The sequence below is a fragment of the Ctenocephalides felis genome, unplaced genomic scaffold, assembly GCF_003426905.1.
Source record: "Ctenocephalides felis isolate EL2017-DRISC unplaced genomic scaffold, ASM342690v1 CF-g0.4_SCAFFOLD_01170, whole genome shotgun sequence".
NCBI lineage: Eukaryota > Metazoa > Arthropoda > Insecta > Siphonaptera > Pulicidae > Ctenocephalides > Ctenocephalides felis.
In genome coordinates this window covers 58497100-58511282 of record NW_020537324.1, presented here as the reverse complement: position 1 = coordinate 58511282, position 14183 = coordinate 58497100, and the positions used below count along the sequence as shown (strand labels likewise).

Sequence of the window (14183 nt, the reverse complement as noted above, 5' to 3'; positions counted from 1 at the left end):
TTGCAAAGATTTAACAATATTTTCTCAATTTAATTAATATTTTTTCCTTCCCAGGATGAATCTCGTCTCGCCCACGGCGAGTTATTCCGCGACGCGGCCTTGAGCTGCTGGGAGCTGGCAAGGGAGTCCCAATGTTTACTCGCTGTTGGAGTCAATTGCGTTCATCCCAAATACGCCGTCGGTCTCTGCAAAATCCTCAATAGGGATCAGATGCCCCAAATACCGCTCGTTGTTTTATCCCAACAGTGGCGAAAATTACACGCCGACCGAAGGGTAAGCCTTTCTTTAAGTATATTTTGAAAAAACATTAACGGAATTAAATAACCCAAACATATCACAAATATTCAATAAATTTGTTATTTATGACATTTTGGAAATACCTTATGTTACATAGAATACTGTGATTCGTGGTTTTAACATACGGTCGCAATTCGTAGAAGTTAAGTTCATTTTAAATTTAAATTTAGAATACTTTGTAAACTGTTTTAATGTATTGTTAGTTTTAGATAGATTACTATCTGCAGGCGTACATAAAATAATGAATTCCAAAGTAAAATGTCATAATTTAAAATCACGTTTATTGAAATGTTAGCATATATTAGGGCCGAGCATAGCTTAATGATCCACGATAAAAGGGTCTACCCCTAATATCTCAAAAAGAAGCATAGTTAAGAACTTTTTAACAACAATATTTAAAAGTAGAGGGCGAAAGATGTTATTTCATGATGATATTTGATATTGATGATATTTTTTAAGTATGCGACACTTATTTGTTTTATTTTAGTTTTTTATATAACCTCTACAAATCTAACACATGGATGGGGTAAAAAGAACCAACTGAACTTTTACCATGGCAAAGGCGTAAATAACATATAAAGGAAACAAAATATTAAATTAAGTTGAAAAAAAAATAATTTTATAAAAAGTAAATTAAATGAATAGTTATTCCATCTCTGTCGATGAATATTTTTCAAAAATTCGGCGATTTTCATGATTTTTTTGGTGATAGATAGATATCATGGTCTTCTAGATCATACTAAAACATTACAGTTCTACGACAAGTCGTCTAATTTTGAAAATTCGTCAAAGTTTGCAAAAATTAGTATCGTTTTTTTGCCATTTGTCAAAATTAGAACTTTCATGGATGTTTGCTCAAAAACGCCTGAACTGATTTCAGCAATTTAAAATCCATTTGATGTATCTTGATGAGGATTATCGTTTGTACGTTTTGGGCGACGATCGCGCCGAGCCGTTTCTTTGTAATTTGGGAAAAGTGTTTACATTTTCGTCCACATTTAAGCTCATACTACCGAATCAATTTTAAAAAATCAAAAACTGTTCGAAAAAGATTTTTTTCTAATCTTTATTTTCCTCAGGTGGAAAGATAAAGACCGATGTGTTCCTGTACAAGACTACGTCAGTTCCTGGTTGGATTCAGGAGCCACTTTTCGGAGGATGTTGTCGTACTGATGACGAGGACATTAGAAATATTAGAAAATCTGTGATCCGTTGGATTAATAAACGCGAATTAAATTGAATTTTAAATAAAAATAAATAATATTTACAGAAATCTCTATAATAAAATGCTGTGATTAAATAATATGAATTTTACGTTCCTATAACGTCACAAATGTTTTGTACATATAAGAATGAAAATAAAAAAATCTACATTTTATTTACCAGTATTTATACAGGCATAATTTTTTGAAAATGATAAGCAGTATAAAAATATTTATCCTTAGAAGTTTCGAGAGTGTTTAGAGTTTAAACATTTATAACACATGATCCTAAAATAACTTTCAATAGGGTACCTTTTCTCAACTCAACGAAACATAAAATGTCTTTTACAAAGATCAAAGGCTTTATGAAATACACCCTATGCAAAAAGCTCTATTTTTGAAACTACAAAGAATATGTAGAATGAAATCGTAAGATTTGGGAAAAGCAACTCTTTTTAAGATTTGTATTGTGGTGCACTTTAGAATTTTGCGTTGGTGACGAATGTCGTTACTATTTACTATTTCCACTTTATAACGGGATATTAACTAAAAATTAAAAAGAAACCGTATGGCTTTTATGATTTATGTTTTATAAAATATCAATAGAAGTGATGCCAAATAACGATAACGATAACACTAAGTCTTTTAAATGCCGATGGTTTAATAATAGAAATATAATATAAAAACCTGATATCCATGACGATCAATAACAATAATTTCGCTAATGTAGTTTTTTCAAATATTATGCTTATTCAACATTAATAAGGATCTTATTTAAATTTCACTTATTTTTGCATTCATTCTGAAGATGTTATGTTGATGTTTTTTTGCCAAATCCAATACAATTATAACGCTTGATGTTCTTCTTAACTCAACATTTTATATCAGAGTTTGTTTATTAATAATAGATAATTTAATCATTATCTGAAACAGCAAAAAATTATAGAAGAATCAATCCCATATCTGGTAAAAATCACTTCAGATAATCTACAGGCGAAAACAGAGGAGTAATTTTTTCATTATGAAATTTTTCATTACATTTCCAATGTTTAGGTTTTATTTCAACCGCAATGTGCAATTGCAGTTTTGTACTAGAAACAAGAAATAAATGTCACAACCGTACCCACAAAGTATGTCACAACCGTACCTAAAGCACATTTTTGAAACAAACAAAATTGCTGGTAAATAACTACTAATATTCAACTTGCAGCAAAATAACAAAGTGATCTATCTGTATACAAATAGCAGTTATTAAAAGAATTCGAACATAGAAACTTATTTTGGCTCTTCAAAAGCAATACGGTCTACAGATCATGTTAATGTAGAGTGCAGAATGATTGCAATAATGGAAACTTTTCAAACAATCATACTTCATCTTTCTCCCTTTGGACTCTATCTAAAAATCAATATAGTTTAGCTGTGATGACGACTATCACTACCCAACCATATCCAGTCCTTCCATGTGTTTATGTATGTGCGGATACAATATTTGGTTAACGATTTTGAGAGCACGAATCAATCCATTTCATTGATTAACAAAAAGTATTGAGAAGACGCACTGAATAGATTTTGGCAGAGGCAATTCTAGTTGTTTGGAAAATATTAGGCAAAAAGTGCCAAAAATGAAGATTCAGCTTTTGATAAAACGGAGCATCTGATATAAATGATTCAAACAGCAATTTACTTGTATTGACGAAATGAAGACTTTATTGAGCTTTTGGGAAGACCAGATTAAGAAAAATTATCATTTGGCAGTCAATAAAGATCGTACATATCAAAATATCAGATATTTGATAGAGATTTTAATAATGAGTACAAATTTTGTTTCAATTTTTTTGGTAGAAGATTTATAATGTGTAACCCCTAGATAATATAAGAATATAATATAAGGTTGTCAAATATCTCCCTTTCGCCTTTTTGTATTATAAACTAAGAGCAAAAAAGCGGAAGGGAATATTTGACAACCTAATATATTCCCGTTATACTACTAATATAATATGTAACTGTTATACTAGTAGATATTTTATTTCTAAAATTCTAAAATATCTAAATAAATTTCTAAATATCTAAAATATAATTTTATTTCCATAAGGTAAGGGGGCGTCCATTAATCACGTGAACGAGTTTTTAAGGATTTTTGGATGCGTGTGTGTGCGTGTATGTGAACAGATTTTTTGCCGTAAATCGACGTTTTCCCAAAAACGGTTCGATCGATTTCAAAAATTTAAAAGCCATTAGATGTACCCCAATGAGCACTATAGTTTGTCAGTTTTGTGAGACGATCTGCCGAGCCGTTTCTCTGTAATTTGAAAAAGAGTGTTAATCTTTTCGTCCACATTTAAGCTCATTCTACCGAATCGATTTTAAAAATCAAAAACTGTTCGAAAGATTAGTTGGTCATATACTGATTAGTTTTAGGTGAAAATCTACCGGGCCATTATGTTGTAATTACCTGTTGAAAAAAAATTAAACCGATTTTTATGAAACTTTCTTTGGCAATGTATATCATGGTCTTATAGAACTTACTGAAATATTACGGCCTTACGACAAATAGTTTAATTTTGAAAATGAGTAGTTTTGTTGACGTTTGTTCAAATTAACATTAGACGATTTACATGGTATAACAATAGCGTACTTGGTCTTAATGAACATAGTAAATCATTAAAGTTCTACGAAAACTGGTTCAATTATAAAAATTGTTGATTTTTGAAAATTTACTTTTAGAAAATACTCCGAGTTAACGTGTTCGTTCGTTCGTTTGCAATGATGTGTAATAAATCCACTCGGAATTTATTTTTTATTGATTAAGTCGATTATTTACACATATCGGGAAGTTTATGTAACTTGCCTCAAGGCTAAATACCAATACCAACTAGTTTAAAATATATTAATGTATGGAAACAAATAAAGTCAATTTAGCAATAGTGACACTGACAGACAGACAGATAAAAACATTATTAAACATTTGAATTTTTAATATAAAAGTTTATATATGTATATATGTGTGTGTGCGTGTGTATTTATATTTATATTAGTATCATTCTTTCAATGTCGAAATTATTATCCGGACACATTACCAGCCCTATAGTTGTCAAAGAGAAACAGCTATTCTGGTACTGCCTGACGCAGTGTTATCAGGCCGTGTTTCGTGACTATTTTCATACGATAACAATGCGATTTATAAACACAAGTGTTTAAAATTCTTAAAACGTGTGTTACGATATACCCACCGCAACAGTATTATTTGCAATGTATTTATATAGGAACAATAATCAAGGTAAGAATTAAAAATAACCCATTTGTTTCTATTATTAATAATAAGTATAAACAAAACTTGTAAGGCCAGGTATATAAGTAAAATGAAACTAAGATTAATTGTAATTGACAGCAATTAAAAATCAGTTTTTTTTTATCAAAATCAGTGTTAACACGTTCGCGGATAGTAACAGTTTCGGCAAGGTAAAAAAATGATAATTTCATTTTTAAATTGGTTGTGATATTTGAAATTTGGGAGTGAAATTATCATATTATAATCGTTATATACAATTAATGTTATAGCATCCACGTTAAGTATTACGCATGTATTTTACGCAACGTGCTTGTCCAAGCTAATTAGTGACTACGGGAAAATAGAATAAATTACGAAAATGTCTAAAGAATCACTTATCGCTAGTCATTACTTTGACAGATATTATAATTAAGAGAACGAGTATAAAATTAAATTTAAAATGACTTCCAAATTTGAATGCTATAGCATTCATGTCATTCTGCATCACACTGAAAATGATTACTATAGCATTCACATCCGTGAACGTGTTAAGTAAAGGTAATGAAAAAAATATATGACTGAAAAATGTTTTGGTAAAAAGTTATAAAGGATTTCCGTTAGATTTGAATGTTATATTACAAAATAAAATCAGTTTAAATTAAAATAAAAACCATCAATTTTGCATTTGGATCACCGTATATGTATATATATATATATATATATATATATATATATATATATATGCATGTATATATATTTGCTACTTGAAAATTTTTATAAATTCTTCGGTATCACCATGACTAAACTGAAAAGTCTATGGTAAAAAATTGTACTGTTTGTATAAGTGATAAAGGTAAATAAATATATCTATAAATAAATGCATATACTATTAAATATTAAATATATATAGATATATATATATACGAACAAAAAATTTATTTATTTTACCCTGCACTTTATAATTCTGAAAAAATATGTCATATAAGCATTTTTACTTTATTTCCTAGTTTGTTATACCAAAAGTAAGATATAATTTAGTGCATTATATAAGAGGTGAACCACTGGGTTTTCCTATTAAAATTCTATATTATTTGTGAAATTACTCAATGTCTTTCTATTGTAATTTATAAACTTTTTATGTTTTTTATTCTATGCTTGTACCAGTACATTATCTTTGCGATTTATTTTGAGCAATTTTTTTAGGTGCAGGTTGAAGTTAAAACTGAATTGTAAATACTTAATTATGTGTAAGTGATTATTACGACTAATAATTTATTTTTATTAAATTCTGTCTTTATAAAAAATATTCAATAATCTTGAGTATATATGTAAATTATCGATTTAAAATTCTAAACAGTTACCCACCAGTAGGGTCTTTTCAATGATGATAAAATGAATTAAAGAGCAAAATCTTATGAAAAATAATTAAGATAATGAGTTATAAATAAACTAAAATAAATATAATAGCAAAGAAGTAATTGGAATTAAAATAAATAATTGAATTAATAAACTTTTACTATTGGTTTGGCTTCTTACTCCGTTCTTTTAGGCTAGACATTTTTATTTCTATAGTAATATTTATTCTAGGAAAATAATAATGGCCTTCAATAATGGAGATTTCAATCAAATAATGGTATTAGATGGCGGTTTTTCAACACAACTAGCTAAATATGTAGGATCAGGAATCGATAGTGATCCTTTGTGGAGTGCCAGGTACAACTCCACAAGACCTGGCGATGTGAGACAAGCACATTTGGACTATCTTAGAGGTAAATTTGAGCAAAAATAATCAATAATATATAAATATAGGTAATAATGTTTTAACTGATAAACCAGAGAAAATTTCTATTATCAATATTAAATAATTTGTTCCCTTTTTCCCATATTCATCTGGAGTCCATTACTTTGTATGAACAAATGATTTGATATGGAAGTTTGCTAGATCACCTCAAGCACTCAAGTTCGTCTTATATTTGTAAAAAGGCAATAAAAATAATGTGCAACTATAGAGCAATTTCACTTCTCAACACATGTATATGAAAAAATAACATCGTAGCATTACTAGCTTCCCAAGTAACTACAATACTTGATTCACAACCAACACCGTTTCCAGAAAAAAAAGTGTCAAAACCCTCAAATAGTTCAAAATTATTACCAGTAACCATCGATTTATTATTATTGTTATTATATTTTTATTATTGTGGTATCTGAATAAAAATGATTTTATTGTTTTATGTCCAAAAACTTAGCTGGAGCAGATATTATTTCAACAAACACCTATCAAGTCAGTATTAAAGGATATATGGAGCATTTAGGATTGACTCATCAGGAATCAATAGATTTGGCAAATTCTGCTATTAAATTAGCATTTGAGGCTCGAGAATTATATAAAAAAGAAAGCTTGTCCCATGGTGAGAGTAAAGGTAATTTATATAAGAATTTAAATACAATTATTTTAAAAATATCTTAAGAATTTACGATTGATTGTTGAGAGGTTTACTGTTGCCATTGCACACAGTAGTTTCCAAATATATTTCGAATTTTATCTGAAAACTGATATCACTACTACATGATAATTTGTTGTTTGAGGCACGCGTTTAAACGAAATAGTTACATTAGGCACAAATAATATATTATTATAAATATAAATTATATTTTCAATATTTGAAAATTGCACTTGAAATCCTTCGATATGAAATGTTGGAATTTTATCTATTGATATAAAAATTAACTATATTTTATTTATAAGCTGAAATCTATGAAAATAATGAAATGAAACTATAGATTAATAAAATTTTGTTTAGGAAAAATGCCGATAATAATGGGGTCAGTAGGACCTTATGGAGCTCATCTTCATGATGGCTCTGAATATAGTGGTACTTACGCAAAAACAATTACCAAAGAGGTTAGTATAACTTGACTTTAATAAAAGTACGTAAAAAATGTATATTTGTTATCAATTGCAAAAAATCTTGTAATTAAAATGAAAATTACGTTCATGACTATTGAAGACTAAAACTGTTTGATTTTTGACTGCACACTTGCAAGATTTTCCTAAAAATCTGCACATTAGCAAGATTTGTATAAAAAACAAGCTTTTCGCAATTTTTTTAAACTTTTATATACTGTATTACTATTGTTTCTTTATTTTAATTTAATATTAAACTGTATTGTTATTTTCTTAATTAGGAACTACAAGCATGGCACAGGCCCCAAATAGAAGTACTTCTAAACGCTGGTGTTGATGGTTTGGCGATCGAAACCATTCCTTGTCAGGTTTTATATTTTTTTCATTTATCCAAATACTCGACTAAGTTGTAATTGATCAATTATCCCCTTGATTATTATTTTTTACCGTTTGCAGATAGAAGCTGAAGCAGTGATCGACTTAATAATAAAAGAGCACCCTGGTACAAAAGCATGGTTGAGCTTCCAGTGTAAAGTAAATTTGTCATAATAAAATTATTTCAAGATTCAAATTTCTCTAAGAGTATCGCATCCGATTACTAAAAATTATTGGATGTGATATTATTAATTACTATTGCATATTATTCAGAATGAATTAAGTTTAGCTAGTGGTGAAAGTTTTCGTGAAGCAGCACTAAGTTGTTGGAAAAAAGCTTTGGCCACAAATACATTGGTTGCAATTGGTGCAAATTGTGTTCATCCGAAGTACGTTAGTGGATTGTTTAAGTCTCTTAATCAAGACCAAAAACCTGAAATTCCGTTGGTAGTCTATCCTAATAGCAGCGAGGAATACACCCCTAACGAAGGGTAAGATAATTGACTTTTCATTATTTAAAAGTTTTAGGTAAATTCATATATAATGATGGTTGTTCCAACAACAATTTGATTTTAATCACAGGTTTATCAGTATTATGCTAGTTAGTCAATGCAACCTTTCTGTTGCATTTTTTTTATCAAAAGTATCAAGTTGTCTTAATTTGACAATCTGTTTCAAATTATGTTTGATAACAGTTTTCCTGGATATTTGTAGTATTTTTCTCATTCTTCCAGGTGGACAAGAAAAGAGCATTGCCCACCTATTCAAGACTTTCTACCTTCGTGGATTGATTTGGGAGTGAAATTTATTGGAGGTTGTTGCCGCACTGATGATGAAGTTATTCGAAATATCAGAAAAGCAGTAGATAGTATAAACCGAAGTTAAATGGTTACTTTATGGTTTTGATTTGAAAAATTAAATGTTAATAAATAGATATTTTTTTATAAATACTGTAAATCTTATTTGTATGAAATGAATAAAATATTTTTGTACGATATGTGTGTGATTTATTCACGTATAAGAAACGGAATTTTATTTGTTATTTGAATTATACCGAATAATATTTTAATGATATCACGTAGATTCACCAGTCGTTGTCAACCTTTTTAAAAATAACAACAAAAAATTAAATGTGTTTTTACAATAAAACTGCAAGAAACAATTAAAAAAGGCAATACAAAATCTATTACAAAAATCTAATATAATCTAATTAATTGTGCATATTTGGAGATAATAGTTAATAGGTAATTCATAAGTATACTGTAAATATTATATTTCACATAACACAGGCCAACAAAAAAAAATTTTTTTTTTGGTGCCTCAAATGTTAGAGCTGATTCTTATAGTATTTTTTGCGCTGATTTCAAATCTGCAAACCATTTCTTTGTATCAGCTCTAGTTTTTGAGATAAAAAGAAGTTGCCGAAACCAGGTCCATTCGAGGTCGTCACGGAAAAGAACTTTTGACAGTGTCAAGTAATGTTCCAACTAAGGCCGAATGGGTCTTGTAAGTTTGTATGTACAAGTAGGCATATCTCCTTAAAATAACATTCGGAATTGTATTACTATTTTGTACTTTCGTTCCTTATATTAGGTGCGCCACTAAGTTCTCGCTGTTTGTCAGTATATGGCTCTAGCAGTAAGGGTTGGTCGATTTTGACAAATCCAAAACGTCTTGAAGCAAGCTTAGAGTAAGTAAACAAACTGCTGCGACACATAATTGATTTCGTTTTTGCATTATATACTTCTGGTTAAGTGAATATGTCCAATTTTATGCCAAACAATCGTTATTTGCGAGGAGTGTTGATTTTAGTCTTCCATTCAAAAAAAACGGGAACTTAAGTGCATTGAGACCTACGGAAATGTTGCTCTCAGCGAAACAACAGGCCGTGAAGGGTTTTGTCGCTTCAAAAATGGTGATTTTGATGTTGACGACCACCCTCGTGAAGGAAGGCCAAAACCTTCAAAAACGCTAAATTGAAGGTTTTGTTCGAAGAGGATTCGTGCGAAACTCAAGAAGATCTTGCTTTAGAATTAGGAATTACCCATCAAGCCATTTCCAAGCTATTGCATGCGTCGGGGATGACTTAGAAGCAAGAAACTTTGGTTCCTTGTGAGTTGAAGCCAAGAGACGTCGAGCGTCGTTTTTTCGCCTGTAAACAACTGCTCCAGCGGCGAGAAAAGAAGAGGTTCTTCATCACATCGTGACAGGTGATAAAAAATGAATACATTACTGCAATCCAAAGACGAGAAAACCTCGGTTCGGGCCGAATATTCACTGCGAAGGTTATGCTCTACATATGGTGGGACCAGGTCGGTGTTATTTAATATGAGCTGTTGAAACCGAGTGAAACCATCACTGGAGAACTGTATCGAACTCAATTGATGCAATTTTTTTATAATAAAGTTACATTTTCATCGAAAAAACAGCGAGAGCTTAGTTGCGCACCTAATATCGCAAAATATATCATATATATCGTATCTTGAAAACTAAAGCTCATAGAAAAAAACCAATGTCATTTTTGAAATCAGCGCCCCAAATATACTTAAAAAATAAAAACAGTATTAAAATCGTTTGCACCATTTTCTTTGTTGACCTGTGTAATAGATAAAAATAACATTCAACTTTAATATTATTTCGTCCATTATCTCAATTAAAAAACGATATCAATCGGGTTTCTTTCTAAAAAAAATTACCAAAATTGGAATATGTCAACCATAATGTTGTCTACTAACAAGGTAAACTAGTGGGGCGCATGGCATCGTGCCTTAAGGCAAATTGCTGGAACTTCCCGTACCAAAAATTATTTTTTTTTTGAAAAGATTAACATTTTTTAAAAAAATTTACTCTAAAAAAAATAGATTTTTGAGGAACTATATAAATTTTTGACAAAAACTTACTTTTTGTTGAAAAATTTATTTTGAAATATTTTGGAAATTCTGAACTTTTTTTCAAAGCAATCGTACTGCTTTAATGCATAGAGACTAAATATCGAAGCGCGTAAGCGCCGCGTCGCTGTCTAACGCATAAGCATTGGTACGGAACCCATAGGAATGTTAACAAAATGTATACTCATTGTTAAAATCTCTATAAAATATCTGATAATTTGATGTGCATATGTCTAATGTCTAATGATTATTGTTGACCGCCAAATGTTATTTTTTTTTACTTTTTTTACTAGATCTCCGAAACCGCTAGACCTAATTTCATAAAAATTTCATCAAATCTTCATCTTGATAATGCAAGTAAAATGTTTTTGAATTATTCAAATTGCTTCATCCCGATTCCCGAAATCGTCGACGAAAATTTGTATCTGAACACACACAAATGCACGCACACACACACATACACACACATACATCAATTTTCTCTAAGGTATGCCAATATATTCAGAAACCTTTGAAACGTAAAGATATATAAAAATTTTCATTTTCGATTTTTGTGCGATTACTATAACTTACCCTACGGAAAGTTAATTATAAATAAATCAATTTATCACCTCCAGAACATTAACAATCGTCATTTCATTTCGAATCAAATTCCAAAAAAAAAAAATAGTTGCCAAATTTCCACAAAATTGAAAAAGTGCTCCCGCATAGTCACAGTCTAAACGCATTTGCAAATAATTCTGTGCGATATTTTCACTTATACTGTGCTCAGCTTGGCGGCATTTTCACATTTTTCAATAATTTTCACAAAATTGGAAAAGTGCTCCAGTACACAAACAGTCTAAACGCACTTGGTAAACATTTGTACCAGAGTGGCGCTTAGACTGTGCTTAGCTTGGGTGATTTTTTGAATTTTTAGTCCAAAATTACAAAAAATTTTTTTGAAAAAAAATTAGAAACAAAAAATTTTTTTTTTCCAAAATCAATTGTTTTGTTGAAAAAAGCAGAAAGTTCTTTGAATCATTTAAATCGGACGATTAGTTCTCTCAAAAACAGCCATTTTTTTTAAATTTAGCTCTGTAACTCCGAAACCTCTGGGCCTACCTTTGCCAAAAACTAATCAGCACATCTCCCTATCAATAGCAATCGAATGCTTTTTTAAACCATTCAAATCGGTTGATCCGTTCTCTCAAAAATTCGCTTTCTATTTTTGCACTCTTTGCTCCATATCTCGTAACGGCTGGACCTGCCTTTGCCAAAAACTAATCAGCACATCTCCTATCAATAGGAATCGAATGTTTTTTAAACCATTCAAATCGGTTGATCCGTGCGCCCGAAAACGTGGACGAAAAAAGCGGACATACAAAACACCCACACACACACACACACACACCCACACACATCCATTTTTCTGAAGTATGCCAAAATGTTCAGAAACCTTCAAAACGTCGAGAAATGTAAAATTTTTGATTTCGATTTTTGGACGATTACTATAACTATTATTTTTATACGATTACTATAAGTTAATTAATTAATTTACTAAAACACAGAGACTGATATAACATGTTATTGAATGTTTCACATTCTCAGTTATATGCTCTTATTCCACCCTTTTGCTAAAAAAAAAGTTTTCAGTTGAAGTAACTCTGCTATACGGGCCAGAATTTGTTGCACAACATATTTTAATTTTTTCCAATCATTATCAATGACAGTATATTGTGAAATTAAAAATTATACTTCTAAAGAACTAAATATTACTTAAAAAATAGAATTGTTCTCTAGCTCGATAAGTCTAAATTGTCAGCGTTTATTTTGGACTTTTATTAGAAATTATGAAATATCGAAATAAATTGTTGATGTTGGCCGGCACTTGTTCCAAATTGAATCTCATAGTCACAATGTGATCTTTATGATTATAAAACTCAACATTTTTTCATTATGCTTACAATAATAACTTTCTAGTACTGTGACGATCGTAAATGTTACATTATTATTATAATCAAAATTTAATTTATTATTATAATTGTGGGTGTTTTTGAACATAAAAAAGCAGTTAACACAAGTGTAAATACATACATACGATAAAAAATATAACTAGCATCAAACGAGTACTTTACATTTTTATTGGTTACAGTAAATAAACAATTAAAATAAGTTTATATCAACAAATTAGATTAATTGGTAAATAAACGAGGTGCGTATAATAGTCAGTATAAATTAACGACTTCTACTTTGCAAATCTAATGCGATGAAGACTAATCTAATATAAATCCCAATAAATAATAAATAAAAATATTTTCAGCAAAATGGAATTTCAAAATAGTGATATAATACTGATGGATGGAGGTTTTCCTATGGATCTAGTAGAAAAAGCTGATCCACTTGCGCTTTGGATCACTGAATACAACGAAACAAATCCAGAAGCCGTTATTCAAAATCATATATCCTATCTTCGAGGTGAAAGAAATAATTTTTCAATCACATTTGGTATTTTTTATTGATGTTTATGTTTGCATCAGACTCCAATTTGCTAATTTAGTGTTTTTCCAATAATTTAAATAATTCTGAATTGCCTGATACGTCCTAGGTTTCTCAATGTCTGGTCTGTGGCCAAAACTGTGTTGAGGTGTTTTGTCCAAGTTAGTTTTCCAGAAGCAAATTGACAGACCTGGTACGTCACTGGGTTTTCTATCATCAGGTTTATGTTCAAAACTATATTTTGGAGTTGAATCTAGTTCAGTTTTTTCTGATGCATATTAGCCAGGACCTGGTACGTCGCTTGGTATTCTATCATCAAGTGCAAACATTGATGTGCAAACAATATGAAGTATTTAAAAACAATTCTGATGGTCAAAACTGTATTCAGGAGCTTTGTTTAGCTTGATCTTTTCAGAATAATATTTACCAGGGCCTGCTACGTCCTCACTAGGTTTTTCAATGTTGGTCTGTGGCCAAAAACTGTATTGAGGTTTTTGTAAGTTTGTTTTTTCAGGAGCGTATTGACCAGAACGTATTGATCATCAAGTTTATGTTCAAAACTATATTTTGGAGTCTATCATTATGACTTGAGTCTCTCATTTGTTGTATATATGGCACCTATTGTTTGTTTTATATGAATTTTTTACTTCAGCTGATCCAAATTATTGAAAACAAATACTTATCAAGCGACCATTGAGGGTTTCATGAACCATAAAAATTGACAAAGGACCAAGCAGAGCAAAAAATTATTGAAGGAGTTAATTTGT

The 14183-nt window shown here is 30.1% G+C and overlaps 1 protein-coding gene across 1 annotated transcript; it reads left to right on the top strand.

The window, feature by feature from the left end:
• The first annotated feature begins 6364 nt into the window (after nt 1–6364).
• LOC113367448 (homocysteine S-methyltransferase 3-like) lies at nt 6365–8935 on the top strand. Its single transcript, XM_026609056.1, has 7 exons — nt 6365–6536; nt 7017–7190; nt 7572–7672; nt 7957–8043; nt 8132–8209; nt 8324–8541; nt 8785–8935. Exons 1-7 carry the CDS (start codon nt 6365–6367, stop codon nt 8933–8935), a joined length of 981 nt encoding a protein of 326 aa, XP_026464841.1.
• The last annotated feature ends 5248 nt before the right edge of the window (nt 8936–14183 follow it).

Excerpts from the sequence above, each read along its gene's own strand:
- LOC113367448 (XM_026609056.1), top strand. The coding sequence starts at position 6,365 with ATGGCCTTCAATAATGGAGATTTCAATCAAATAATGGTATTAGATGGC. Across the intron at positions 6,537-7,016 it reads ACATTTGGACTATCTTAGAG|CTGGAGCAGATATTATTTCA; the intron begins GTAAATTTGAGC and ends CCAAAAACTTAG. Across the intron at positions 8,542-8,784 it reads GAATACACCCCTAACGAAGG|GTGGACAAGAAAAGAGCATT; the intron begins GTAAGATAATTG and ends TCATTCTTCCAG.